Raw genomic sequence first — 27,762 nt, forward strand, 5'->3', positions numbered from 1 at the left:
GTCTTTCTGTCTGCCTTTCTGTCTGTCTGTCTTTCTTTCTTTCTTTCTTTCCTTCTTTCTCTCTGTCTGTCTGTCAGTCTGTATGTCTGTCTGTCTGTCTGTCTGTCTGTCTTTCTGTCTGTCTGTCTGTCTGTCTTTCTGTCTGTCTGTCTGTCTTTCTTTCTTTCTTTCTTTCTTTCCTTCTTTCTCTCTGTCTGTCTGTCAGTCTGTATGTCTGTCTGTCTGTCTGTCTTTCTGTCTGTCTGTCTGTCTGACTTTCTGTCTGCCTTTCTGTCTGTCTGTCTGTCTGTCTGTCTTTCTGTCTGCCCTTCTGTCTGTCTGTCTGTCTTTCTTTCATTCTTTCCTTCTGTCTGTCTGTCTGTCTGTCTTTCTGTCTGCCTTTCTGTCTGTCTGTCTGTCTGTCTGTCTGTCTTTCTGTCTGCCTTTCTGTCTGTCTGTCTTTCTTTCTTTCTTTCTTTCCTTCTTTCTCTCTGTCTGTCTGTCTGTCTGTCTTTCTGTCTGCCTTTCTGTCTGTCTGTCTGTCTGTCTGCCCTTCTGTCTGTCTGTCTGTCTTTCTTTCATTCTTTCCTTCTGTCTGTCTGTCTGTCTGTCTGTCGTTCAGTCTGCCTGTCTGTCTGTCTGTCTGTCTTTCTTTCATTCATTCTTTCCTTCTTTCTGTCTGTCTGTCTTTCTTTCTTTCTTTCTTTCTTTCTTTCTTTCTTTCTTTCTTTCTTTCTTTCTTTCTTTCTTTCTTTCTTTCTTTCTTTCTTTCTTTCTTTCTTTGCCCATGGTCAGATGTATTTCACATGGGCAATAGCGCTATGTGAAAAAGCTGCTTGTGAGGCAAAAGGCGAAGCGCTCACTTCTGGCTTCTCGGACTCCGTAGTGGGCGGAGCCACTGCTGCACTGACGTTTTGATTGACGGCTCACTGGACGAATGGGAATTGTTAAACGGCTTCGCTCAGCCGTTAGCGTCAAGTTTGGTTGAGAAGTAGTTTATACCGTTACTAGGCAGCGATAATAACGGCCCTCGTTAGCTGGAGATTGAAGGAAACGAACTTTATCTTTAAAAACTCTAAACACAGGACAAAGCGACACACACAAGATGTGTGTATCGTTTGTAGTAAGCGTGTTTTAACCCAGACTTCTCCACAGTAATATCAGTGGGTGTAGTCTAGTGAGTCTCGCCTTGAACGGTATACTGCAGAAAAGCATCATGACTTCTCAGGGGTACGTGAAGCTTATTTCTCTCTGTTATTTACCACTAAAAACGAGGCAAAACGACTCTTTCCCGAGGTTACAACACATTATCTGAGGTACTGTTTTTGTTTCAGTGACATTCGTGAGAAACTGAGAAAGAAACGTCGTGCTCTGCAGGAAAGTCTGTCCAAGAACAAAGATGAAGATGACATCCAGGTAAATCTACACAAGCAGAATCATTAAAGAGTGTTATTACAGATACACATCACATCTGTGAGCCTGTTGGAGAGCCCTCCTTCAACAAGACTCAACACGACTCAAAGTGTTAGCTCACTGCACACACAGAGTCAGAAACACAGGAACTAAAAGGCTTCTTAAGTAAACTTAATTATACTCGACAGGCTCTGGTTCCTTCTACCAAAATGAGTAAGGGGAAACTACAAACCACTGCGAAGGTTGGTGTGTGTTTTGTAGCCTGTAGACTGTAGCTGGCTGCCCACCCGTGTGTGTGTGTGTGTGTGTGAGTGTTTATGTGTGTGTGTGTGTGATTCAACACCAATCTCTTGCACTCTCTGCAAATCAGCCCCCCTTTCCAGCTGTGCTCAATAGTTCCCTGGATAGAGATTCAGTGTGCATTAACAGTCTGGATGGTGCTTTTTGTGTGCTAACAGTGTTCTTGTGTCCCGACAGGAGCTTCAAAGCAGTGAAGAAGATCCAGGAGAGACTCTGAAACGCACTTTCAGGGCTCAAAGAGAGAGGAAGAAAAGGGTACATCCACCACTTCATTAATCCTAATAATACAAATTACATATTATGTTGTATATATACACCAATCAGCCATAACACTATGTAAATATCATTGACCATCTTGGTACAGCAAGTGAACATTTTGTCCTTAGAGTTGATGCGTTGAAGGAAAATGTAGGGATGTGACATCTGGGTCAGAGCATCTCCAAAACTGCAGCTCTGTTGGGGTGTCCTCAGTCAGCAATAGAAGTCCAAGGAAGGAAAACCAGTGAGCCAACAACAAGGACATGGACGGTCAAGGCTTGCTGATGAGCACCGGGAGCAAAGGCTGTAGCGTGTGGTCCAATCTAACAAAAGAGCTGCTGATGCTCAAATTGTTAAGTGGAGTCAGGGTGCCCATGCTGACCCCAGTCCATGTGAGCCTCAGAGCTGGACCACAGAGCGATGGAAGAAGGTGCCCTGGAGGAACGTGAAAGTTTTAACTTGGTGTCCACATCCTCCAGATCTCAGATTTGCTGGATACCCAAGTCCTACCCATTCATGGAGGACCCACTTTTCAACTTCCAGGACTTATAGTGCTCATGTCTAGGAGCCAGATACCACAGCACATCTTCAGAGGTCTACCGGAGTCAATGTCTCATCAGGTAAGGACTGTTTTGACCTAGACCTGATGAGACAGGGCCTACACAGTATTCCATCCATCAGTCCATTATCTTGACCGCTTATCCCGTTAGGGGTCACGGGGGGCTGGAGCCTATCCCAGCTGGCTTCGGGCGGAAGGCAGGGTACACCCTGGACAGGTCGCCAGCCTATCACAGGGCTAACACAGAGACAGACAACCTTTCACGCACACACTCACACCACTAATGTCTAGGAGCCAGATACCACAGCACATCTTCAGAGGTGTACCAGAGTCAATGTCTCATCAGGTCAGGACTGTTTTGACCTGGACCTGATGAGACAGGGCCTACACAGTATTATGGGGTCACAATGTTATGGCTGATTGGTGTATCCTCTTTAAAGCTCCTGTATTGTATGTGTACTTAACTGATTCATCTCATCGATTAGCTGCTGGAGCAGTCCTCGGCTCAGGAGCCCCGTGAAGATGAAGGTGTGGAGGAGATTTCCACCGTTCAACACCACAGTGAATATGAGGAATCAGCTGAAAAACCTGCAATTCAATCAAGACCTCCAACTGGTTCTCTGAGAGGTTAGTGTCCAGGTCTTCCTGAAAACTTCCGTTCCTCCTTTACTCTTCTCCTATACCAGAGGGAAAACATTATCAGCCTTTAAAGGGCGGCTGACCGGATGATATCCATCATATAAGATCTAATTCTTAATGCATGTATCAAAATAGGCTGGTCACTCTGTTTTTATGATTTCTCATGTGCCTTTTGTCTTCCAGGTCACTCCTCTAAATCTCTGCATTCTCCTGGTTCTCAGCATTTAGAGAACTCTGTGACCCGGCGCTTAGCAGAGAGACTGAAAGCAGCCAGAGTAAGCCTAACCTAAATTATTCTTTTGCCCAAAATAACACAAAACTGTCTGTCTGCAAATGAAAGGTATTTACATTTAAGTATGCATGTCCAGTCAAAAGGTGAGAGTCTTCTGGATCAGGAGGCCGCTTTGGAGCCACCAAGTCGCCTTCAGGGACTGAGAGACAGAGACACTGTAACAAGGTTTGATCCAGAGGTGAGCATCTACTTCATATCATATCATAGTTTCCTGTCACTATGGAACCTCTGTCATCGATTCAGGAGTGGAAGTTAAACCCTCATCATTTCACAGGTTGATTCAGACAGAGCAGGAAGACATGATGACCCTATGTCCCTTGGTGCCAAGGTCAAGTTCAGAGAAGCAGCAAGACGAGTAAGGCTGAAAACTGGATACAGATCATATCTCTAGACACATTTCATTTTGTGTGCGTTTTATTTATTTTCTTCTTTGTGGTTGAAGACAGAAAAGGACCTCCCGACTGCAGAGGAGGCGTACAACTTCTTTACATTCAACTTTGCGCCGGAGCCTCAAGAAAGTTCAGAGAAGGACAGCAGGAAAAAACAAAAACAGAAAAAAACAGAGGAGGGAGAGGGAGGAGGAGGAGAAGAAGAGGCAGCTGAGGAGGAGCAGGAGAATGCTGAAAGAGCTGAAGATAATCAAGAAGAGATTGAAGACCAGGTGAGACTTCATCGTTAACCCTGTAGTAATGATCTCTGCATATCATGAATCTTCCTGTTGCTGCAACTGCATGAGACAGCCTTCCTCTGTTCTTTGTCACACGTAGGGTGAAGAAGCTCCTCTTGTTCGAGATGAAGAGGAGGATTTGTTTGCCATTGAACAGTCATCCTATGACTTCCTGGAAATGAAGAAGGCAGAGTATGTCGGCTACAAGAAGCTCGTTCAGAGAGAGAGCGAGATTCTCTTCACGCCAAGTTTTCGAACAGGTACGCTTTAATGCTCAAAACAACCTGATGAAGAGTCTCATCTGATGCTGTGAGATTGAATGAGCTTCGTAGGATGTTATCTTTTAAGGGTTTTTATGTTATCGTCACAGTCCCAACCTCCATCAAGCTGCCTGACAACATGAAGCCTCGTTATCTGGAGGACGAGGGTCTGTACGTCGGAGAGAGGCCTCCTGTTTCCCTCACCAACGAGAACATTCTGGAGAACCGCATTCTGAAGATGGAGGAGGTAATCTCAACCAGCATACATCACACGTCACTGAGTCATGTTCATAACACAGGAATTCTTGAAACTGTGTATATTTTTTAACTACTAATAAAGGGAAAGAAGTGGTTCGGAGACGACGGTAGGATCGTGGCTCTTCCTGACCCCATAAAGGAGTCCTCTACTCGACCCCCTCTCTTCCAAATGGAGGAGGACCTGGACCCTGCACTGCACACTGTATACAGAAAGGTCAGACACATGCCCATACTCACTCCCACTTCCATCACACTATGTATTTGCCGTATCTAAAGCGCTGTATGCACACTCATAAAGTAAAAGTATAGTGGCACACTCTGACTGGAGGGTTCTTGTGCCATCTTTTTTTTTTTTTTTTTAACTTAGTTTTTATTCATTTTTCTCATCAACAGTACAATGTGAAAAATATTTCCCTTTTTTCTAGTTACATTCAGACATTATGACAGAAATAGATAACACAAATATAATAAACCAAAATGTCCACTCCAGAGAATATACATACAAACATTAATACACATAGACAAACAAGTATAAGAATAAATGTTCATAGAAGTAAAGGAGAAATGAACATCATAATTAAATATTGTAATCATGAAGAAATAAATTCTAATCCACTCTGATATATCACGTGTCGAAGTACAGGTGTGAAGCCAAACCCAGGAAAAAATAATGCATGATCTTCATCTGCGCCTAAATTAAACATCACTCTCTATTACATTAGTAGAGCGAGTACAGGTCTCCATCTTGTTATGAAAGTTTCTCTTTGGAGGCTTAATTGGTATGTAATTTGTTCCATTTGATAAATGTCCCAAACCTTCTGGAACCCCGGGGCCATCTGGAAGAAGAACTAAAGGGCAGTTTGGCATCCATGGTATCACGAATATTGTTGAGCTAACCTTGAGAGCTAGTTAAATATTCATTTTTTCTTTCTCTTCTTCTTGATGGAACAAATCATTTCAATCAATCAATCAATCAAGCTGTATTTATAGAGGACCTTTCATACAAATCAAATGCAATTCAAAGTGCTCTACAGCGATTGAAAACAAGAAAGAAGCAGAAATAAAATAATGGTAAGACATATTAAACAACACAAATGGATTTTGAAATAGAGACTAATGCACACCAACAATAAAATATGTGTCATTAAAATGAGTTCAAATAAATTGAAAAAGGGAAAAAATTAAATGAAGGCTAAAAATATCAATAAAACTGAAAAAATTAATAAATTAATGAATAAATAAAATAGAATAAGGTAACAGTTAAAATTAATAAAATAATAAAGCAACATTTAAATCAATATAACAGTAAAAGGTAAGTAATACAATTATAAAGCCCTACATAAAAGCCAGACTGAATAAATGCGTTTTTAGTTTTTGTTTAAAAGTCTCAATATCTCCATCAACTCCTCTCAGATCCTCCATCAGGCTGTTCCATCTTCTAGGAGCGTCGTGGCTGAAAGCAGCATCACCAAATGTTTTTGTTCTGCTCTGAGGATCTGAGAGGCCCTCCTGGTTCATACACTAAAAGCTGAGATGTAGTCTGATGTGAGTCCATGCATCACCTTAAAAACTAGTACAAGAATTTTAAAATCAATACAAAAAGCAACAGGCAGCCAATGTAAAGTTTTAAAACAGGCCTAATGTGTGCTGCAGTATTTTGTATGAATTGCTGTTTGTTAATTGTGTTCTTTGGAAGACCAGAAAGAAGAGCATTGCAGTAGTGTAGCCTGCTGGTAATAAAAGCGTGCATTAGTCTCTCTGTGTTGCTCAGAGAGAGAAACGACCTCACTCTAGAAATGTTCTTTAAATGATAAAAAGCTGTTTTTTGTGATTAAACGAACATGTGGTTTAAAATTAAAATCAGAGTCAAATAAAACACATCCATTTCTCACTTCTTGGCTTGGATTAAGTCTATGAACATTTAGTGTGGAGACCAGTTTCTCTCTCTGAGTATTTAGTATATTAATATCTTCAGCCTGTCTGAATGTCAGGATTGATATTCAGTGTCATATCACATGTCCTTAATACTGTAAGAGATTTAAATATGCTCCATCCTTCAAAGATTCATCAGACAGAACTATCAGCACATATCATCGAAGGTCTCTTGAACGTGCAGCAGACCTGCATGTGTTGGGATAACTGTACGTAATGACTTTATTAATTGTATTACTCCACTTAGCCGCTCTTTGTGAGAGCCTCAGGATATCCTCATTAAATAAATGTTTTCCCAGTAAGCTCGGAGAGGCTTCTTCTCGTTTGTGGCCTTAAACAGCTCTGTGGCAGCATACCTGTTCACAGTAATAATAATATTAATAATAATAACAATAACTTTATTTATATAGCACCTTTAAAAACAAATGTTTACAAAGTGCTTTGACAAACAAAGCATGGTTCATATAACAAAGTAAACCTTTTGACAGACAGGGAGGAGGAATTTTGACAAAGCAGAATAAAAATGAGGGGTTAAAAAGAATACACGTAAATTAAACAGAATGAAGTGGTGTGACAATAGGCAAGGCTAAGGCTAGGCAAGGCTAGGCAAGGCTAGGCAAGGCTAGGCAAGGCTAGGCAAGGCTAGGCAAGGCTAGGCAAGGCAAGGCAAGGCTAGGCAAGGCTAGGCAAGGCTACTTTATTTGTATAGCGCATTTCATACACAAGGGCAACTCAATGTGCTTTACATTAAAACATGAAAAGCATTGGAAACATTCAGACAAGCAAAAAAGAGCACAATTAAAATGACAAATATAATAAAACACAGAAAAGAAAAGGAAATTTAGAAATATGTTGGAAATAAAATATGCATTTAAAGTGAGTTAAAATAATCTAAGATAGGAAGGCAGTGGCAAATAAAAAGGTCTTAGTCTTTGATTTAAAAGAGGTGAGAGTTGGAGCAGACCTTCAGCTTTCAGGGAGTGTGTTCCAGATATGTGGTGCATAATGACTAAGCGCAGCTTCACCATGTTTCGTTCTGACTCTAGGGACTGAAAGCAGACCATAACCTGATGACCTCGGAGGTCCAGCAGATCAGCAATGTATTTTGGGCCTAAACCATTCAGTGCTTTATAAACCATCAGCAGGATTTTAAAGTCTATTCTCTGACAGACAGGAAGCCAGTGTAGAGATCTAAGAACTGGAGTGATGTGGTCTACTTTTTTGGTCCTTGTTAGGACTTGAGCAGCAGCACTCTGTATGAGCTGCAGTCGTCTGATGGACTTTTTAGGGAGTCCTGTAAAGATCCCGTTACAGTAGTCTAGTCTGCTGAAGATAAATGCATGGACGAGTTTTTCTGCATCCTGCTGAGACATAAGTCCTTTAATCCTTGATATATTCTTAAGGTGATAGTGGACAAATAAATCATTGCTTAAGAGTTTTTTCAAGGATAAATAAATAAAAATGGAAAGGTAAATAAAAGCATTAAAAGGAAAATAAAAGAGGTTTTCAGAATAAGAAGACGAAATAGAAGTAAAAGCGGTTAGAAGGATGAAGTCACTTAAAAGCAAGTCTGTAAAAATGGGTTTTAAGAAGAGATTTAAAGTAGTGTAGTAGTGGGAACTTACACACACCACATACACCATGAACTTCGTTTGGTGCCATCTTTGTGTTTTACATAAATGTTTGATAGAAGAGTAAAATGCATGCAAATGTTTTATTTGCGTGGAAGAGTAACTATCCTTTGGAGTCATAAATGGTGGTCAGCTTAGAGCTCAATTTTACCCCTGTGTCAAAACACGTCAAGTCAGGATGTTAGAGAGCACACCTGTAGCCTTTTGCAATCCATGTTGTGCTTAAAAACTTCATTAAAAATTGTAAATCTGTTGAGACGTAGAGGGATGACGTCTCACTTCTCGACACCAGCTGGGAGTCTTGCTGCGTCTTGAAACAGCTGCAGACGAGATCTAGCTGATTAAGTGATTCCTGGTAGAGAGAGATTTGAAGACGTCCAGGCTGCGGATTAAAAAACGTTAACAACAACAGCCTTCGAATCGTTCAAAGAAAGGAATGATTGTGATCCAGGAGGAAAGAATCCAGTGATGACAACAGTTCAGCTGACAGCTCTGTGATTGTTTGACCCAGCTGCATCCTTCCTGGAAGCTGCTCTGGTTAATCAATCTCAACTATTGCAAAGGTGTTACTGAACACATTTGCAAACTGTGTGAAATATGTAGACTCAGAAAAAAAAGAACAGTGCAGGATACAGAGATGTGCTTCATTAGCTCAGAGTGTCTTTGTATTTTAAATGAACTCGTGTCTTCACATGTCTTTTCATTTATCTTGCAACACATCTGCTGCATGCGATCATCCAGAAAACACATAACTCATTGAAGTTTAATTTCTGTTTCCATGCATGACTTTTCATTACAGCACTCCCTGATGGTGCAATCCATCTTACCCACTGTTTCATGCTCCCTTTGAGTTTGCACACATCCTTAAATACACTTTAAAAAGGCACCATAGCGGTTATCTCTTTCCAGAACGTTGCATGATGCATGATGTTGATCTATCTTCCAGGCTATAAAGTCAAAGTATGCAAATCTGTATATCAGCGGAGCGGCGGACCCTGAAGGGGACTACCAGCTGGATGTTGATGTCTCCGGGCTGATCTTCTCCCATCACCCGCTCTTCAGTCGTGAGCATGTCCTGGGAGCTCGTCTGGCTCAGCTGTACGATCAGTACCTCACCAGGCAACACAATAATCTAACAGGACACCTGACAGACAAAGTAAACTTCATCTGCGTTTAGTCTCTGAGTGGTAAAGCTGTCACAACATCTCTGAAAAAGTTGAGATATTAGATTGTTTCGATTGATGTGTGTCCTGTGTCCTGCAGCTGCATGGACTGAGGAGTGCCCTGCGAAACATGCTGAACATCCACGAAGGGCAGAGCCTCAGTCAGGCCATGCAGCAGAGGATATCTGAGTACAGTCTGGAGGTTAGGTAAGTCACCTGGATGTGTCCTATACTATTTTTGGGTTGGATCATAATCAGGTACCTTCAGCGACATGACACGTGCTGCATTATTCCCCCTGAATGTGACAGGAACACTCGGCAGCTGCGGGACAGCGAGCAGGAGAAGGACAGGACTCTGCTGAAGAACATTGTTAAAGTGTGGAAGGAGATGAAAGCCTTGAGAGACTTTCAGAAGTACACGAACACTCCTTACAAGCTCTACCTCAGAAGGTAAGTCTGTTTGTGCAGTTAGATAATCGACCAGTGCTTACAGTCATACTCAAACAAGTGCTGCTCCCTAGAGCTTTAAAGAGGAACTTCCTTTTCCTTTAATGACCCCAATTTCACATTTCTTGAGATATTAATGACTGACACCAGGAAAAGATTTTAAACTGCCTCGTCTTCTTTGGGGTGAACATGCTCAATTCAAGTATGTCTGCAGTAAGGTGCTTGTTTCAGCCTCTGACAGACTCAGATGTTTATTAAAACGGCCTGACAACATTACAAAAATGATTCCTCTCCTTGAAGAATAACATCCTGCTTTTTTAACCAGAAGCAGTGGTTACATCGCTCTCTTCAAAGCGACCAGACTCTGGTTTATTTGTGTTATTATGTGGTTTTATGTTTAATTTTTAATTTGAGTTTATCTGATTAGGAAAATGCACATCAATCAACATTTCAACAGTATGCCTCAATGTAAATATGCAGGAATTAGCACAATAGCTAAATTTCATCCGTAGTCATTTAAGAAGTCCATTGTCTAAAAGATAAAAGTAAAAATTTGTTGCAAATTTAAAATAAATAAATAAATAAATACAAACAGATAATAATACTTGATTAAAATAAACAATTAAATAATTAAAATTAGAATAATACTAAAAAAAAAGTAATAAAGTGAAACAAAAAACTTAAATAAAAAACTGGAAAAAAATCAAAGTAAAATAAAAGTGTAATATTATGTAAATGATAGCCTATGTATTTTCCTGCTTACATACTGGACATAGTCCTGTGTATTTAGTATTCATGTCCTTATTTCACCCTGCTCCAGAGAGATTGTGGACCGGGCGACAGACGAACGAGAGTATGAAGATGAAATCTTGGCAGAAATTGTGGAATTGGAGGCAGAGAGTGAGGAGGACTATCAAAGAAAGCTGGCAGAGTACAGGAGACAGCTGGAGGAGTGGAAACTCTGGAGAAGGAAGCAGGTACCTCCTACAGCTGGGAGAATAAATCTACCAGACTGATCTCATCTTACTGCAGATTTGTTAGTAATGGGGGGCCGGATCAGTAACAATAAGCCTCATGACGGTAGGACTGTACAAGCATGATCTATAGAGAAGATTCATCTGCCATATGGTTCAATGTTTTCTCTCTCAGCTGGTTTGTGTTTAGAAACAGTGACGGCTTTGTGCCTTTTGTAAGTTTACGCATCAATACAAACCCACTCACATCCTGTGTTTACTGTTTTCAGAGGGCCAAAAAGAAGAAGAGAAAAAAGAAGAAGAAAGGACAGTCACAGGACGACACAGAGGAAGAAGACGAGGACCAGGATGTGAGCGAATCAGAGGGACCCACTGAAGATGGGCCCTCCAAGCCTGAGCCTCCAGACAAGCCGGAGTTTGACACGATAGAGGTGCAGGTCAGAGAAAAGGCCTCCAGGATCCGCAGGAAACCAGGAGAGTCCATCCTGATCCCCGAGCTGTCCGCCTCTGGGAACATCACCGCCACCGAGCTCTGCCCCAGGTACGAGCAGGAACACACACACACACACACACACACACACAGTCTGTGGTTCTCAAAAACAAGCAAGGTCAAAGAAAGTCCTCAGTGTTCACATTTCAGAACTTAGACACTGAAGAGCAGGAATTATTTAGATAGTAAAGTAATCTGTGACAGTCGCCTGCACTGATGTGTTTTCATCATGTGTGTTTTCTTCTTTGCTGCAGGGCTGAAATAGCTCGTAGAGAGGATGTAGCAAGGCGTTCTCTTTTCACCAAGATCCTGTACAATGACAAAGAAGTTTCCAGAACGGACAGCCGCTCCCTGAACTCTGATTTCAGAGTGCACTTTGGACAGATTTTCAATCTCAAGATCGTTAACTGTCCCCAGAGCATCAATCTGCAGGTACAGTGCAGAGATATTTACGGCACTGTCACTTTTTTAATCCTCATATCTGCCTCACAGTAAACTACATAATGATTTCCACTGTGTGTGTGTGTGTGTGTGTGTGTGTGTGTGTGTGTGTGTGTGTGTGTGTGTGTGTGTGTGTGTGTGTGTGTGTGTGTGTGTGTGTGTGTGTGTGTGTGTGTGTGTGTGTAGGTGTTTGAAGCAGTTGGCTCGTCATCCTCTCTCCTGACTCAAGTGTTCATCCCCGTGCCTGAACCCTCAGTGCTGACGGGCAGCGCTCCTGTGGAAGAATTTGAGTTCAGCAGCAACCAGAGAGTGATGTTCGACCATGAGGGTGTAGGAAGTGGTAAACACCTTCAATTTACTCTATGCCTGAAACACCGACTTGTTGTCTTAGTTCTTTAAATCCTCATCCTCTTGTTTCCTCTCCGTTCACTTCCTCAGACGTGCCGCTCTCCTTCGAGGCTGACGGCAGTAACAGACAGACCCTGTTGACCTCGGGGAAGCTGTCCTGCTGTGTCTCTTGGGGGATCGGGGAGGATGACGTCCCACTTGCGCCTCCTGCGTTCCAACAGCATGGTGGCAAACACAGGTACTGCAGGATACCAAGAGTTTTTTTTTTGTTCCTGTCAAAGCCCAGGAACACACATCCTGTATGATTTAAATCTCTATTAACCACTTCCACAGCACGCCACAGGTGTTGATGTATGAATGTACTTTCCCACCCTGCAGGCATCCTGTGGTTGAGGTGTTTGTCATAAAGACAGAAACTTGGCAGCCTGTGCAGACATGACGTGTTTAATGAAAGCAGTCAATCATGTGAAAGTTGTTCCTTTGATTACGTGTCAGAGGTTTTGTGCAGAGTTACTACATGAGAAAGGGTTGTCTTGATGCTTCAACAGCTCTGTAGAGAGGGAAGTGCTGAACGGGAGAGTGTAGATCATAACTTCATGTTGAAGCTGGCATTCCAGAAATATTCCCAATTTGGTTTTTGTTTGTTTTACTGAGAACATGGCTCATGAATCATACATGTTCGACAGTATGGAGTGCCTAAGCTACTGCGAAACAACACATTTATTGTCATATTCAGCAAGGGGTAATCAAGCAAGTGCCACTGATGAATACAAAGCAATAACGTGGGGAACAGGACCTTTTCTGATAGTTACACTTCAGTTAAGCTCCAGAGAAGAGATAAACATGTCCACTCCTGGTGCTGGATTCTGTGTAGCTGCAGCTGCACGTCCTCCTGCATGCTCTGTGTCTCTCCCACAGCTCTCACGCAGCCCCATCCTGCTAACTGTTCTCATTCACAGGTCTGCAAATATCAACATTTGATTTTGTCTCCTAAGGAGCCACAAATTTAGCAGTGGAGCTCAGAGAGGAGAGACAGCCAGGCCACCTGATGGCTGTGTTTTCTTTAAATCCTAACCCTCCCACACACAGCAACATGATGAGAGAATCATACATTAATCATACTGACAGAGAGCAGGTTGTCTGCTGATTAAATACCCCCAACACACACTTCAACTGCTTTACATTACCACGGAGAGGGAATATTTGAATTTTGTCTAAACATCTTTAAGGATAACCCTTTAAACAAATAGCCAGATGTTAATATCTCGTGAAATGAACCCTCCTGTGTCTCCCGTTTGTTTAGTGGTTTGGACTGTTTTGATGCCGTCACATACATCGGAGCCTCCGGACTCTATGACATGAAAAAGATTGGAGAGTGGGCAACACAATCCAGACTGGACCCCAACGATCCAAAGAATGCCTCCATCATGCAGCTGCTGAAGGTGAGTGTCAGAGTACTGTTACGGACTTCCCAGAGTAGAGGTATGAGTGCCACATAAAAGCCATAACATGAACAGTGATCAAAACGAGAGGGAAAGATAGGACTGGTTCTCAGTAGGGGAAAACTTAAAAGGGGGCCGCTCACCTGCGCCGGTCTGCCGGGGAATATACTGGTCGACGTGGGTGGCGAGGGGCATGCCCAAGCGTCTCCTTCTGAGTTTAACAGTTAGGTTAATAGGTTCTCCAAAGGTTTTTGTTTGTCTCTGGTTGAGTCCCATCTTGATGAGTTGGCGTCCTCTTCGCTTCCCAGCTGCGGCTCATCACTTCAATCAGGTCACGCCAAACAAGCCCCTTTCATGGGTGCGTTTAACAGCGTCGGACAAACCAGTGACAAACCCAATCCCAATTTCCCACATGAGAACCAGTCAAACAAAATAAAGAAAAGAAAAGGAAGAGGAGGCTTAAGGCATCCCTTTGTCCTAACCGTACAGGAGAGTGCACAAGCGAGAGATCTCAACGATCGAGGAGTTAAAAACAAGAGTGGTGTCTCTATGTCTTTGTCCACCAGGTGGCCCGCAGCGGAGAGGTCACAGCTCCTGAATACTTCCGTCTGGAGCAGCTGCAGGAGGAGTTTAACTTTGTGAGTGATGAGGAGCTGGAAAGGTCCAAACGGTTTCGTCTGCTCAAGCTGAGGAACCAGGAAGTGGCAGAGTTTCGAAATTACAAGTGTGTTCCTGCTCTGGAGAGGGAGGTCACCGATAAGGTGTTCCAGGTCAGCCCGAGAGATGTTTACTTAATAGAAGAATAGAAAAGATAAAGAAGAGTTATGACTAAACAGCTCAGTGTGAACTTTATTTTCTTTTTCAGGATTATGAGATGAGACTCAAAGAAGGAGAGATCATTGACACTAAAGAACATCTGGACTCACACAGAGCTTTAGTGGCCAAATACCTGCAGAGGGTGAGTCGCTCATGTGACGTTATTGTCATTGTAAGTTGCATTACTTTGTATATCCTGTTTGCACAACATCTCTAACCTCTGTCTTCAGAGTGGACTCCCTTAAAGTCACACCATTTCGAAATTTTGGCGTGAATATAAAGAAATGTAGTTGTGCACACTTCTGTCACAACAAAGAATATCTGACTACAGTGGCATAACGTCTCGGCCCAAACATGATCTTTTCCTTTCAAGATTTCAAGATATAATAAGATAAAGGATTATTTTTATTTCAAGAAACTTGACATCCCAACAACAGCTTCTTTTTACTCATTATGAGTGAGTCAGGCCTTTTTTGGCTTGAATTATCTTAAAATCAAACATTTGTCCTGGACTTGTCAGGTGAATGTGGTTTATATTAAGTCAAATGAGACATTGTTACTTCATTTAATTTATTTTGAGTTTATTTGATTAGGAAAATACACACATCAATCAACATTTTAACAGTATGCCTCAATGTACAGTATCTCACAAAAGTAAGTACACCCCTCACATTTCTTCTAAAGATGAAGCACAAGAAACCCTGAACACAGTTTACTAAAGACAGACAGACTAAGGACATGGACTACTGGAACCATGTCTTGTGGTCTGATGAGACCAAGATAAACTTATTTGGTTCAGATGGTGTCAAGCGTGTGTGGCGGCGCCCAGGTGAGGAGTACAAAGACAAGTGTGTCTTGCCTACAGTCAAGCATGGTGGTGGGAGTGTCATGGTCTGGGTCTGCATGAGTGCTGCCGGCACTGGGGAGCTCCAGTTCATTGAGGGAACCATGAATGCCAACATGTACTGTGACATACTGAAGCAGAGCATGATCCCCTCCCTTCGGAAACTGGGCCGCAGGGCAGTACTCCAACATGATAATGACCCCAAACACCCCTCCAAGACGGCCCCTGCCTTGCTAAAGAAGCTGAGGGTAAAGGTGATGGAGTGGCCAAGCATGTCTCCAGACCTAAACCCCATAGAGCATCTGTGGGGCATCCTCAAACGGAAGGTGGAGGAGCGCAAGGTCTCTAACATCCACCAGCTCTGTGATGTCGTCATGGAGGAGCGGAAGAGGATTCCAGTGGCAACCTGTGAAGCTCTGGTGAACTCCATGCCCAAGAGGGTTAAGGCAGTGCTGGACAATAATGGTGGCCACACAAAATATTCACACTTTGGGCCCAATTTGGACATTTTCACTTAGGGGTGTACTCACTTTTGTTGTCTTTTTTTTTTACTTTATTTGATAGGACAGCTGAAGAGAGACAGGAAATGTGGGGAGTAGAGAGTGGGGGAAGACATGCAGGAAATGGTTGACCGGCCGGGAATCAAACCGGCGACCCCGGCGACGAGGACTGTAGCCTCTGTATGTGGGTCGCCTAGGTCTAAGCGCCCCACATACAAAGGCTACAGTCCTCGTCGCAGGGGTCGCCACCAGCGCCCCTAACCTTACATGGTTTTAAAGTGTTAAAGTGCATCATGGTGTGCTAGCTTTGTTAGGCAATGCTACACTAGCAGTGCTTAAGAGTTTCTGCAGCATTTTGCAGCAACAAACCGACCACCAGAGCGAAGGAGCTGAAACTCAATTTAAAGCAAGAGAAAAGTCATGAAGAATAGATATATCCTTACGCTGCAGCTTCAGAGAATAAAGATCTGACAGGTCGGGTTGAGACTCACGTGTGAGCTGACTCACCTATTTGACCTTCAGATGAAGAGCATTTCTGTTTGTAAACGTTAGGTTACCATGCATCCATCCATCCATCCATCCATTCATTTTCTTCCGCTTATCCGGGGTCGGGTCGCGGGGGTAGCAGTCCAAGCAAATTGACCCAGACATCCCTCTCCCCGGCGACACTTTCCAGCTCCTCCTGGGGAATCCCGAGGCGTTCCCAGACCAGGCGGGAGATATAATCCCTCCACCGCGTTCTGGGTCTACCCCGGGGCCTTCTCCCAGTTGGACGTGCCCGGAACACCTCTAAAGGGAGGCGTCCGAGAGGGATCCTTATCAGATGCCCGAACCACCTCAGCTGACTCCTTTTGACGCGGAGGAGCAGCGGCTCTACTCCGAGTTCCCTCCGGATGTCTGAGCTCCTGACCCTCTCTCTAAGGCCGAGCCCAGACACCCTTCGCAGGAAACTCATTTCAGCCGCTTGTATCTGCGATCTTATCCTTTCAGTCATGACCCACAGCTCATGACCATAGGTGAGGGTTGGAACGTAGACCGACTGGTAAATCGAAAGCTTTACCTTCCGGCTCAGCTCCCTCTTCACCACAATGGTCCGATACAACGTCCACATCACTGCTGACGCCGCACCAATCCGCCTGTGGATCTCACGTCCATTTTACCCCCACTCGCGAACAAGACCCCGAGATACTTAAACTCCCCCACTTGGAGCAAAGTCTCACTCCCCACCGAGAGAGAGCAATCCACCGTTTTCCAGCAGAGAACCATGGCCTCAGACTTGGAGGTGCTAACTCTCATCCCGGCCGCTTCGCACTCAGCTGCAAACCGCCCCAATGCCCGCTGGAGGTCCCCGCTCGAGGAAGCCAACAGAACCACATCGTCTGCAAAAAGCAGACGTTAAGTTACCAAACCATGAAACAAGGGAAAAGAAAGGATGATTAAATCAAAGCTCTGTAAAAGAAATCATGAAGGTTTTATTCATGTGAAAACAAGAGTTTGAAGCCTAACCGCCCTGCAGCTCAGTCAAAGGTCAGTCAGATGTGCGGTCTCCTGCAGGTTTTATCCCGGTATTAAGGCAAAGATTAGGTTATTGTTAAAGTTAGGACCACAACACTTTGAGACACAGGATGGAAACACGTCTGATAAATTCCTGAGAGGTGTTTCCTTCCTCTGTGGCTCTGATGTGTCTTTCATTTCTCTCTTAGAGATGCTTGCTCGTTGTGCTCCTTTGTTTTTGTGTTGTTGTTTTCAGCCGAACCCTCTTGAGAGAAGCTGTGATCTGTGATTTTGAGCTGAATGATTAACACTGAATTGAATTTGCGTCTTGCAGATCCGTGAATCCGTCATCAACAGATTTCTTCTCGCCAAGCATCACTACCTCCTGTCTGACGTGGTGATAGAAGAGGAGATACCGAGCATCGGGTAAACCCTCCCTTCCGACATTTTAAACTGATTATGAAGTCCAATCTCACTCCTGTCTTGCACGACTCGCATTCCTTCGTGTTTAATTTTTTGCATGTGAAACATTTCTTTCCTGCTGAAACTCGAGCTTTTACACAAACTGTGACGTCCAGTGTTGAAAGGAATCATTGCTTTATGGCGATGAATCAAGCCCTTCATTCCTCGAGTCTGAAAGAAATGAAACAGGACAAAGAGAGCTTGAACTCTCCTCTGCAGTAGTACAGGATAGGTCGAATAACTTGGATAGATTTAATCAGAAGGATCAGGGGCCAAATGAACTCCTCAGAAAGAGTGACAGGTTGATTATAAATCACTGGCTCATGTAAGTTCGCTTCCTGGCTCGCTGCTGCTTCGGCGTATCTGATCTTGAACTTGGCGTTCCCCTGGCTGATAAATACTCTCCTCTGGAAGCGATCAAAGCGCTGTTATCATGTCTCACAACATGTGGACATGATAACTGAACGTAAGTCCTTGATTGCTTTAGTACAGATTTATGTTGATAGCATTCATCAGTGGCAGTCTGGCTGGCGCATGTTGCTTTGCATGATTTCTTCATCTGTGCATGTGAATGTTTTATCTCCTCTGTTCTGTGTTTCTGTTCTTCTTCTGCTGTTCATTGTAAACAGTGGTGCAGGTCCGGGGTATGTGCTCACACTACTTCTCTTTTCCTCCCTCCCTCTGTGTCTCTGATTCTCTGTTTAGTTTGACCCTGAGTGTCAGTACCGTAGTGATCATAGACCTAGTTTAGTTTGAAGTCCTTCTAGGGTTTGCATAGATTACTTCCTTTAAATCATGTACATGTAATCTCATCACAAGGTTCCTAATAACTGTTTTTGTTGCAAAACAGCCCGGATTGGAAAAAAGTTAACAACATGCACCTTTCATATTTTATTAACGGAGGCAAAGACACACATGCAGCCACAGTGCAAAAAGAGTGCTGATGTTTTACCACAGTTGATGATCTTCTTCAGGGTATTGGGTTTCACATTCATCATCAGTTTCAGGTTAAGTATCAGGTTATTTGGAATCAGTACCCTGAGAAAGATGATCATTTTAAATGTTGATCATCACTGGAACTCATTTTTGCACTGCAGCTCTGTGTGTCTGTTTCCTCCATCCTGCTTTGACGAGCACTCCTCCAACACTTGTGTCCTCCTTTTTTTTATCAGTCTTTACAGACAGGCCAATCTTTTAATGCAATAATAGTAAATATATTTATTTTTTTATATATTTTTGTTCTTTTTTGCCTTTATTGGATAGGAAAGCTTAAGAGAGATAGGAAATGTGGGGAGAAGAGAGAGGAGGGAGACATGCAGCAAATAGTCAAACCAGCAACTGCTGCAACAAGGCTTATAGGCCCTGTACATGGGGCACACACTTGAATCACTCTGCAAACAGCGCCCTACAGTAACTGTTTTTAATATTGCCATGATTACTTTTTCATATAATGCTTCTTGCATTAAACATTAAATAGATAAATTTGCAAATACAAAGATCTAAAGGGAGTTATAACGATAGCATTTGAAGATTTTATGCCTAAGGAAAGCTAATTGCAAAGTTAGCAAGCTGCATGAATAACAATGAAGTATGCAAAGTATATCCATATCATGATTTTACATACTTCAGTACCACATGCTCAAACTTTCATTGTCACCTATATTCTGAAGGAATTTTGTCTTTAAATGAACAGGAACTCAGTTTCTCTCTCTCTCTCTCTCTCTCTCTCTCTCTCTCTCTCTCTCTCTCTCTCTCTCTTACAGTAAAATCTGACACATTTGCTGTTTTAGTAGCAAGTAGATCTTTAATAAACAATCAGGCATAAACCTCTTTTTACAAAAGGTTTTTATTTTTCATATTTTCCACATTTAATTCCAGTGCTTCAAAAAAAACATGAAAAGTGAACATTACAATATTTTGATTGTAAATATGCAGATAACCTGGAGGGACTGATACTGTTATGATATAATAATCCTCTCCCACATGATCAAACCTTCTTAATCTCCTTAAATAACTAGAGTTCAGAATCAGTTTGATTGAACAGTTTGCAGTCTCTTGTTGTTTTTAAATGTATATTAATCGCTCTGTGTTGTGTCACTCAGGATTCTGGGGCTGAACCTCTTCAAACTGGCCGAACCGAAGCGTCCGCTCAAACCTCAGAGGAAAGAGAGAAAGAAGGTGACGGCCCAGAATCTGTCTGACGGAGACATCAAGCTGCTGATCAACATCCTGCGGGCCTACGACGTCCCCGTCCGCAGGCCGCAGAGCAAGTGAGTGCTGACTGATCCGGACAAAGCCGAGTCAAATCGAAATAAGTGTCCTGCATGTTTTGAGACACCTGACTGAACGTTACATGTTGTTTTTATTTCAGTAAACCCGGACAGACGTCTCAGACTGTCATCCAGGGCAGCGATTGGCTCCTTAACCAGGTACATCCCGCCTTCTGCAAGATCTTTATCAGCATGTGATCTGTGCTGGAGACGGAATTATTATTTTTTACATGCTAAGGACGAGAAGGGAGCTAATGTGTTGTTTCAAAGTGGCTCATATAAGTCTTGTAACATCTTTAATGTGACCTGTTTTGTGTTTGTGTTTTGATGTAGGTTCAGGTGCGTCCCTTTGTTGAGGTGTCCTTCCAGCGCACCGTTCTTCAGACGACCACGGCTGACGGTCCGAACCCCTGCTGGAACGAGGAGCTGCAGCTGCCCTTCAGGTGACCGCTGTGCTTTACAGCTGTGTGACGTTTAATATGCTGTCGTCTCTTCCTTCCTGAGTAAAAGTTTAAAGTTTTATAGCTCCTCCCTTCCACTTCCACATGAGTTTTACTCACATCAACAAAGAATACGACTCTTTTATTACCAGAAGTAGGGGAGAGTGTGAGCAGAATATGATCATGACTGTAATAATCTTTTATTTTACTCAGTGAGGATGATTCAACAACCTCGCTGCAGACACACTGCACTTTACAGCCTGCATGTAGTGTATTAAATTATTTCCAACAGCTTCTTTCTAACAGTTTAAAGTCATTAAACTGTCCCTTATGAGGTTCCGAACATTTTCAACAAGATCATTTAACTGCATTTATGAGAAACAAGCTCAGGAAGCAGAACCAAAGCACTGCTCAGTGTGTTTACTGGTTTTATTCATCGGGTTGATGTCATCTGATAAAGAACAGACCTCTGTGCTTCATCAGAGGCCTGTAAAAACTTCCCAAAGATTTAAAGCCTAACTTAAATAAAGTTATAATAATGATTCAGCTTAATTTATGTCGCACCTTTAAAAACAAGAGTTGCTTTTACATTCAAACAAATCACAAACACATCTGGAAACAGGGATAAAAAAGGACAACATGACTTGGTACAACAAAACAATATAAAGTGAAAGTCAATATGAAGAGACACAGAGAGGACAACAAATGTGAAGCAGATAAATGCAGCAGAGAGATCCAAAAAGCCATAAAACATAAAATACAAGTAAAAGCAAAAAATATATAAATCAAATTAAGGCAATGAAAGAAAAATGTTGAAATAAATAAATAAATAAAGTAATTATAAAAAACAATGATGTAAAAGTTGATAATAATGAGACAACACAACATATACAACTCCTCCTGATGTTCAGTGTTTGCTGTAGAGGTTCAGAGAGACGTTGATTTAAACTCTGAACCTGCTTTATTAAATACTTTACCATGTTTTATTCTCTTAAAGGCACAGTAAGGAGTTTTAGCTGGTTATGAAACAGACTAATATTAACATATTAATAGAGATGCCTCTTTATGACCATTAGTAAGCAAATGAAACATGAAGAAAAAGCTCCTTGTTACTTTATTTCCAGCAAATTTCGTGAATAAAGTAACCACAGGGGGCGCCAAAATCAACACAAACCAAACGTACCTCACAGGAGCTTTTCAGACATGATATTTGGTCACTTTGTAGTTGCTTGTTTTGAGTCATTGTGTCGTCCCTGCTCTTAGATGAAGGTTTTGATTCAGTGTATTAATGTGTTTTGTGTGTTTTTCTCTGCAGCGCTCCGAATGGTGACTACAGCGCTGCTAGCCTGCAGTCAGTCAAAGATGAAGTCTTCATCAATATATTTGATGAGGTCATCTTTGAAACTGGAGTGGTGAGTGTTTTCTTCCAACGTTACTTAATCACACATTCCTTGGATTGTCCTCCGCCTCATTTTAAGACCCTCTCGTCTCCTCAGACTGACAAAGACAAAGGGAAATCCATACACACCCGCGTGGAGAAGCACTGGCTCGGCTCCGTGAAGATTCCCTTCAGCACCATTTATTCTCAGTCCAGGGTGAGACTGTGTGACGATGTGTTTTATGAGCTGTCTGCCTGAGCTGCTGACTGATTGTTTGTTTTTTACTTCCTCTGCTCAGATTGATGGGACGTTCAGGGTGAACACTCCGGCCGTGCTGCTTGGGTACAGCAAAGAGCGTCACAGCGCCAGCAGCGGGTATGATATTTTACGGAGTCTGAGCGAGGGGACGTTCATCACTCTGTTCATCACCATCGAACCGCAGCTGGTGCCCGGAGAGTCCATCAGGGAGAAGGTTAGTCGTGTCTAAATGTCAGAGTCGGGGATGATGCTGAGCCGGCTTTGTCCATCCATGTGTGTGTTCATACCAGATCCATTAACACGTGTTTACGTTCTGATCCCATCACTTCATGTGCATTTCTGTTTCTGCATTTCATCACATCTTTTCATTCAGTTATTTTCATAAACATTTGTTTCAACATGTTGCATCAACACAAGGAAGGGACTGTTAAAGTTACAGGTGGATTAGCTAACATCAGCCAACATTAGATATAAATCTGTTTAAAGCTCCTGTGAGGAGATTTTAAAGGTGACATATTATGCTCTTTTTCATCAAAATATATTGGTCTAAGAGGTCCCCAAAACATGTCTTTAAAGTTTATTGCTCAAAAAAACACTTTGAAATCAGATTTTGGTCTGCCTGTAAACCCCTCTTTTTCAGCCCTGCTCAGAACATGCTGTTTTCTGTGTCTGTGCCTTTAAATGAGAATGAGCTCCCTGACCACGCCCCCTCAGGAAGTGGATGTGGCCTCGGCTCTCCAGCACGTTGATCTAATGTTTACATGTTGGCTGCATAAACATGGCTGCTCACAGACCCGCGTTACTTCAACCCTCTGAATCTGATCCAGAATCTGATCCTGACGGAGAGGTGCCTGCAGCAGGACCTTTCTGAACCATTGGTCACAGATTTAGTGTTTCTTGTTGTTTTATTTGTCAGTATGTCAACGTGTGTCTTGGTACACCACGACGAACATGTAGCTATGTGGCTATGCTAACTAGCGCTAGCACTTTTCCATGAAAAATAAAAATCATCCACTAGATCTTCAAATCTGCAGACGTGGGGAGTAAAACCAACCTTTGTGTTTATTAAGACAGCTTACAACTAGCATGCCTCCCTCCTAAGCTCCTTGTTAGCACACGTGTGCAGGTAATGAAAAATGGAGGAGGAATTGAGGACTGAACAAGCTCCGAGCTCTGACATCTGTTACAGGCCGGAGCACGTTGTGATGTAAAAAAAACACTGAAAACTGAAACGTCTCGTTTCACACACATTTACAGAAAGGTGGAGAAATCAGAACAGGGGCAGAATGGATTTTTTTCATTTTCTGGGGGTTTGTAGACAGGGACACATATTTCAGGTAGAGAACCATTAAAAAGTCGATTTGGCATGATATGTCACCTTTAAAAAAAACACTTCAGGCCAAGATCAGCAGAGATATGATGTACCGGTTTGTCCACAGGGGGCGCCAAAATCAACTGAAACTAAAGTTCCTCATAGGAGCTGTTTAGACATGAAGGTTTTTGTCACTTTGTCTTTGTTTATGTCGTCCCTGCTCTTAGATGAAGAGAGTTTTCAGTGTATTGATGAGTTTCTGTGTTTTTCATTCTGTTGTCGCTCGTTTTGCTTTGCTGCATGCTCTAGATAAAGGAGATGAAGGTAACAGTCCATCAAACACTCATCCTCTTTTAAGTTCATCCATCCACGTGATTACTAACTCGTTCATTTATAAAGCACTGACAGATTTGCCTCCTCTGTAACCTTTGACCCTTGTTGCTTCAGTTTGACAGTCAGGAGGACGAGCGTCTGCTGCAGGCTGCAGAGAAGTTTGAGAGAGAGGTAGCACAGGGCTACCCGGACCGACCCTGCATCACCACCATCATAGACCTCAACGGGAAGACGGTCTTCATCACGCGTTACATTAGACCGCTTAACCCCCCTCAGGAGCTCCTGGACGAATTCCCCAACAACCCTCAGGACACCACGGTGAGTCGTCCTCTCTGGTCGTCAAACATCTTCTGCCTTATTCTCTCGACCTATCCTGCACTGACTCTCTGTTCCTCAGGCTCTGGTCGCCCGGTTCGTCTCTCTCATCCCATCTCTGCCCGACAGAGTTTCATTCTCCGGTGTGTGTGACCTGTGGAGCACCTGTGATGTGAGTGAACTCCCTCTCACTGTAGTGTAGCTGCACGAGGATGGAAACACCCGTCTTACAGAGCCTCGTGTTTCCTCTTCTTGTTTTCAGCAATTCCTCACCCTGCTGGCCGGAGACGAAGAAGAACACGCTGTACTGTTGTGCAACTACTTCCTGTCTATGGGCAAGAAGGCCTGGCTCGTAATTGGCACTGCTATACCGGAGGTTCGTATCAATCATGTGTAAACCTTAGCAGATTTCTGGTATGTGATGTTTTCTCACAACTGCCCCCTTTAAGCAATATCTTCTCAAGTTTGTTCTGCTGTTTGTTCTGGCTGAAGAGTCCAAAAAGGTGTCCACACGCATTTTTCACACCATCTCCCTAGATCAAAGGTGCCTCCCAGCTTTTCATTATAGTTATCGTTCTGCCTATCCTTAAAAAAAGGGCATGAGACTGCAGAGCTGTGTAGACACGGACATCACATACTTAATCTGACAAAAAAACAAGGAGTAATCAAGATTACTGTAACAAAAATCTGAAGTAAATTAAAGCTAGGGTTGGTAGTCTCGGAAAACTAGCATGAATTTGAATGTAGCATGTCTTCAGGACTCCGTCTAACCCCTCCCCTGCTCCCCTCAGAGCTCCTCCAAAACGACGCCCCCGCTCACATGCACGACAACACTGATTCATGACCATATGATGGTGAATGATTCAAAACCGGTCCTCACCAAAACATTATCATAGTGAAAGTTAAAAACACAAACAAACATGGCTGCTGTTAGTACTCACAACTGTCATGCTAGCATTATCCAGTTGTACTGGTGACACGATATCAGGAGAAAAGTTATAACACATATATAATACTGTAACAGCTCTACTGTTTGTTAAACGTGTTCAGTGTAGATGTTCTTAATTCCTACAGTGTTGACAGTCAGTGAAGGCATCAGGAGAGGTGTAGAGTGTGTGAGCGGGAGAGACGAGAGACAAGAGGAGAAGTTCTTCATTCATTCAAACATTGATTGTTGCTTTGTTGGTTGGCGTGATCACGGCCGACAGTGACCGGTTATTAAAGATCAACATGTTCACCAATCGGCTCGTCATCCCTACAGCGTCCGGACGGACGCTACAACACTTCTACATTTTCTGTAGGACTTACTAAATGTCATTAATTCTTTTGCTTGTCAGAGCCCCGTGGTGAGAGCTTTTTAGACTCTGATCCGGACTACAGTCCTGAGCAAAGCACCTCATCGGGTCAGAGGGGACAGGCCCGAGGTCGAGCGAGAGGGGCAGTCAGTAGAGTCAGGGGAATCAGAGGCAGGGGACGGGAAATGTACGCGCAGGAGGCAGGCAGAACGGCAGGACAGGATTTGATTGGTTTAAAATTTTGGACCCCAAAAACGGGGATTGGTTGGTGTTTTCCCAGGTTTACTCCGGCTGTAGATAGCAGCTTTTTTTCACTCTTTTTTAAGAACACATTATGTATTGATTGCCATCAGGACATAAAGATCATTTTAACCAGTATAACAAAAAGTGAATCTAAACTTTAATACCAACCCCAGCTTTAAGCAACAGTCTTGAAACATGGGGAAACATGTAAAATGCTCTGACTTGTAATCTTGGCCTAAAATCTCTAAAGAAATTGTGGACACTCTCTCTGACAGTCAATCACCTCTGTGAAGTTTGACACTCAAATCTGAAACAAGAAATCATTGGTAAATGTCAGACTCGTTATAAAACCTGTAAATGAGCTTTAAGAAGAAATTTCTCCCAACAATGGTCAATAAATGAACTCTACTTAGCTTTAAAAACCTTCTTCACTTTTCTTTTTGTGTCTTTCTAACACTGCTCTGTGACTTTTGATGCGTTTATTTTCAGGGACCCACAGCCTACGTCCTGACGTACGAGCAGAGCCGCTACCTGATCTGGAACCCGAGCGGCGGTCAGTTCTACGGACAGTACGACACCTTCTGCCCGCTGCAAACAGTCGGCTGCCTCGTCAACGCTGACAATGTAAGAAGGGAGAAACTACAATTCATCATGTCACATCTTTTCAGATTGCAGATTCATGAAGTTCTCTTCTTCTCTCTTCAGGTGTGGCTCAATATTCAAGAATACACTTCCCCCATGACCATGAATTTTGACCTCACAAAAGCTAACCTGTGGAAGCCGTTTTTCTCCCGCTCCTTCTCTCACCCCGGGCTGTCCAGCGTTCAAGTGAGTGTGCAGAGCTTCTGTGTTATCTTCCTGCTGCACCATCAGTGGTTATTCTTCATGTCTGAATGTTATTTCCTGCAGCCCGAGGAGCTGGAGTATCGACGCACAGACAAAGCAGCTGCAGCAGAGCTTCAGGACAGGCACGTCTTTACTCTATCGTGTTGTTTTTATCTGCTTTACAGAGTTTCTACTCTGAAAATGAAACACTTCCTTTCTCTCCTCCGTAGAATCGAGAAGATCCTGAAGGAGAAGATCATGGAGTGGCGTCCTCGTCACCCGACACGCTGGAACCGCTACTGCACCACCACTCTCAAACAATTCCTCCCTAAACTGGAGATGAGCGGGGGGCGGGACATGACGGAGGGGCACCGCCACGAGCTGCAGAGCCTGCTGGGAGACAACAGGGTGAGTCTGAAAGGGGCGTGCCTGGGAAAGTCACGTCATCGGTCATCAATAAAATATTTGATTCATCTTTTATTGAGTCTATTTTAACTTTTACAATGACCTCTTGGTTTGGTAACCTCAGCATTTTTAACAAAAACAGGTTAGATTACATTGTCAAAGTCTGCCGAAAGATCCTTGGCACAAATCTTAATAATCTTGGCCTTCTCTATCAAGTGAGAGCCACTCAGAAGGCAAAGGCCATCCTTGAAGACCCTCACCACCCCCTTTTTTCAGAGTTTAGACTTTTGCCAACAGGGTGGAGGTTCACTTATTCTAGGAGGGCAAGATCGAACCGATATCTAAGATCATTTGTGCCCTCAGCTGTTGGGCTTTTAAACAAGCTGTAGGACCTTACCTTGGTCTCATGCACAGGAAGAATGATGTCATCCACGGGGGTTAAGTTAAATGGATACGTACTTGAATTGATTTGTGAACTTGTGTTTGTTGTTGTGTGTATTGCTTGTATGTATAGGATGTGTGGACTGCTGTTGCGACACAAGCTGCCCCTTTGGGACAATAAAGATTTTCTAATCTAATCTAATCTATTCTTCATATATACTCACTTCTATACTTCTCTTCTTCAGATTACCGGTTTCCCTCTGAACCTGCCGTTCTCTGAGATCCGGCCCATCGTGGAGGCCGTGTACAGCACCGGCGTGCACAATGTTCATGCATCAAATGTGGAGTTCGCCCTGGCCGTGTATGTGCACCCGTACCCTAATAATGTCCTCTCTGTGTGGGTGTACCTGGCCTCACTGGTGCGTACATGATGCACCGTGTATCACTGTGCAGTGCACTTCTGCTTTTTAATTTATTGACCTTTACCTTTGTTTTATTCAGGCACCGACATGTAAGAACATTTGGTTTTGTATCATCTAATGTAAATAATGTAAATGAGGAAACTTTGATCACCAGTTTGATATCTTTGCATTAAATCCAATCCAACAAACTTGCAGTGAGTCCTGTCACTCTGAGCTTTCGAACAGTAAGACGTCATTCTGTTATTTTGAATCCGGACTTTAGGAGTCTGAAACTG

The 27,762-nt window shown here is 43.0% G+C and overlaps 1 protein-coding gene across 5 annotated transcripts; it reads left to right on the plus strand.

Annotated features, from left to right (window-relative positions):
* The first annotated feature begins 951 nt into the window (after positions 1 to 951).
* On the plus strand, positions 952 to 27,678 carry cc2d2a (coiled-coil and C2 domain containing 2A). Of its 5 annotated transcripts, XM_034710223.1 has the most exons (39): positions 957 to 1,209; positions 1,314 to 1,395; positions 1,581 to 1,634; positions 1,870 to 1,947; positions 2,995 to 3,136; positions 3,332 to 3,423; positions 3,517 to 3,618; positions 3,715 to 3,795; positions 3,883 to 4,101; positions 4,208 to 4,367; positions 4,478 to 4,614; positions 4,708 to 4,839; positions 9,135 to 9,344; positions 9,452 to 9,558; positions 9,661 to 9,801; positions 10,619 to 10,775; positions 11,042 to 11,313; positions 11,517 to 11,694; positions 11,890 to 12,043; positions 12,142 to 12,289; positions 13,355 to 13,493; positions 14,060 to 14,263; positions 14,359 to 14,451; positions 17,482 to 17,573; positions 19,712 to 19,879; positions 19,981 to 20,038; positions 20,213 to 20,322; positions 21,635 to 21,731; positions 21,816 to 21,914; positions 21,997 to 22,170; positions 23,578 to 23,592; positions 23,716 to 23,919; positions 23,999 to 24,088; positions 24,179 to 24,292; positions 25,944 to 26,078; positions 26,160 to 26,282; positions 26,364 to 26,422; positions 26,510 to 26,687; positions 27,311 to 27,678. In XM_034710223.1, exons 1-39 carry the CDS (start codon positions 1,196 to 1,198, stop codon positions 27,494 to 27,496), a joined length of 4,998 nt encoding a protein of 1,665 aa, XP_034566114.1. In that variant the 5' UTR covers positions 957 to 1,195; the 3' UTR covers positions 27,497 to 27,678. The 5 variants fall into 5 exon arrangements, with proteins under 5 accessions (XP_034566142.1, XP_034566114.1, XP_034566127.1 ...); XM_034710236.1 differs by lacking the exon at positions 1,581 to 1,634 and having other exon boundaries at positions 27,311 to 27,669; XM_034710229.1 differs by lacking the exon at positions 23,578 to 23,592 and having other exon boundaries at positions 969 to 1,209.
* Positions 27,679 to 27,762: the final 84 nt, after the last annotated feature.

This window comes from Notolabrus celidotus, chromosome 2, assembly GCF_009762535.1.
Source record: "Notolabrus celidotus isolate fNotCel1 chromosome 2, fNotCel1.pri, whole genome shotgun sequence".
Classification (NCBI taxonomy): Eukaryota; Metazoa; Chordata; class Actinopteri; order Labriformes; family Labridae; genus Notolabrus; species Notolabrus celidotus.

Coding starts and splice junctions, on each gene's coding strand:
- cc2d2a (XM_034710223.1), top strand. Junction 23,920..23,998: donor ACAACCCTCAGGACACCACG/GTGAGTCGTCCT, acceptor TCTGTTCCTCAG/GCTCTGGTCGCCCGGTTCGT. Junction 26,423..26,509: donor GCAGCAGAGCTTCAGGACAG/GCACGTCTTTAC, acceptor TCTCCTCCGTAG/AATCGAGAAGATCCTGAAGG.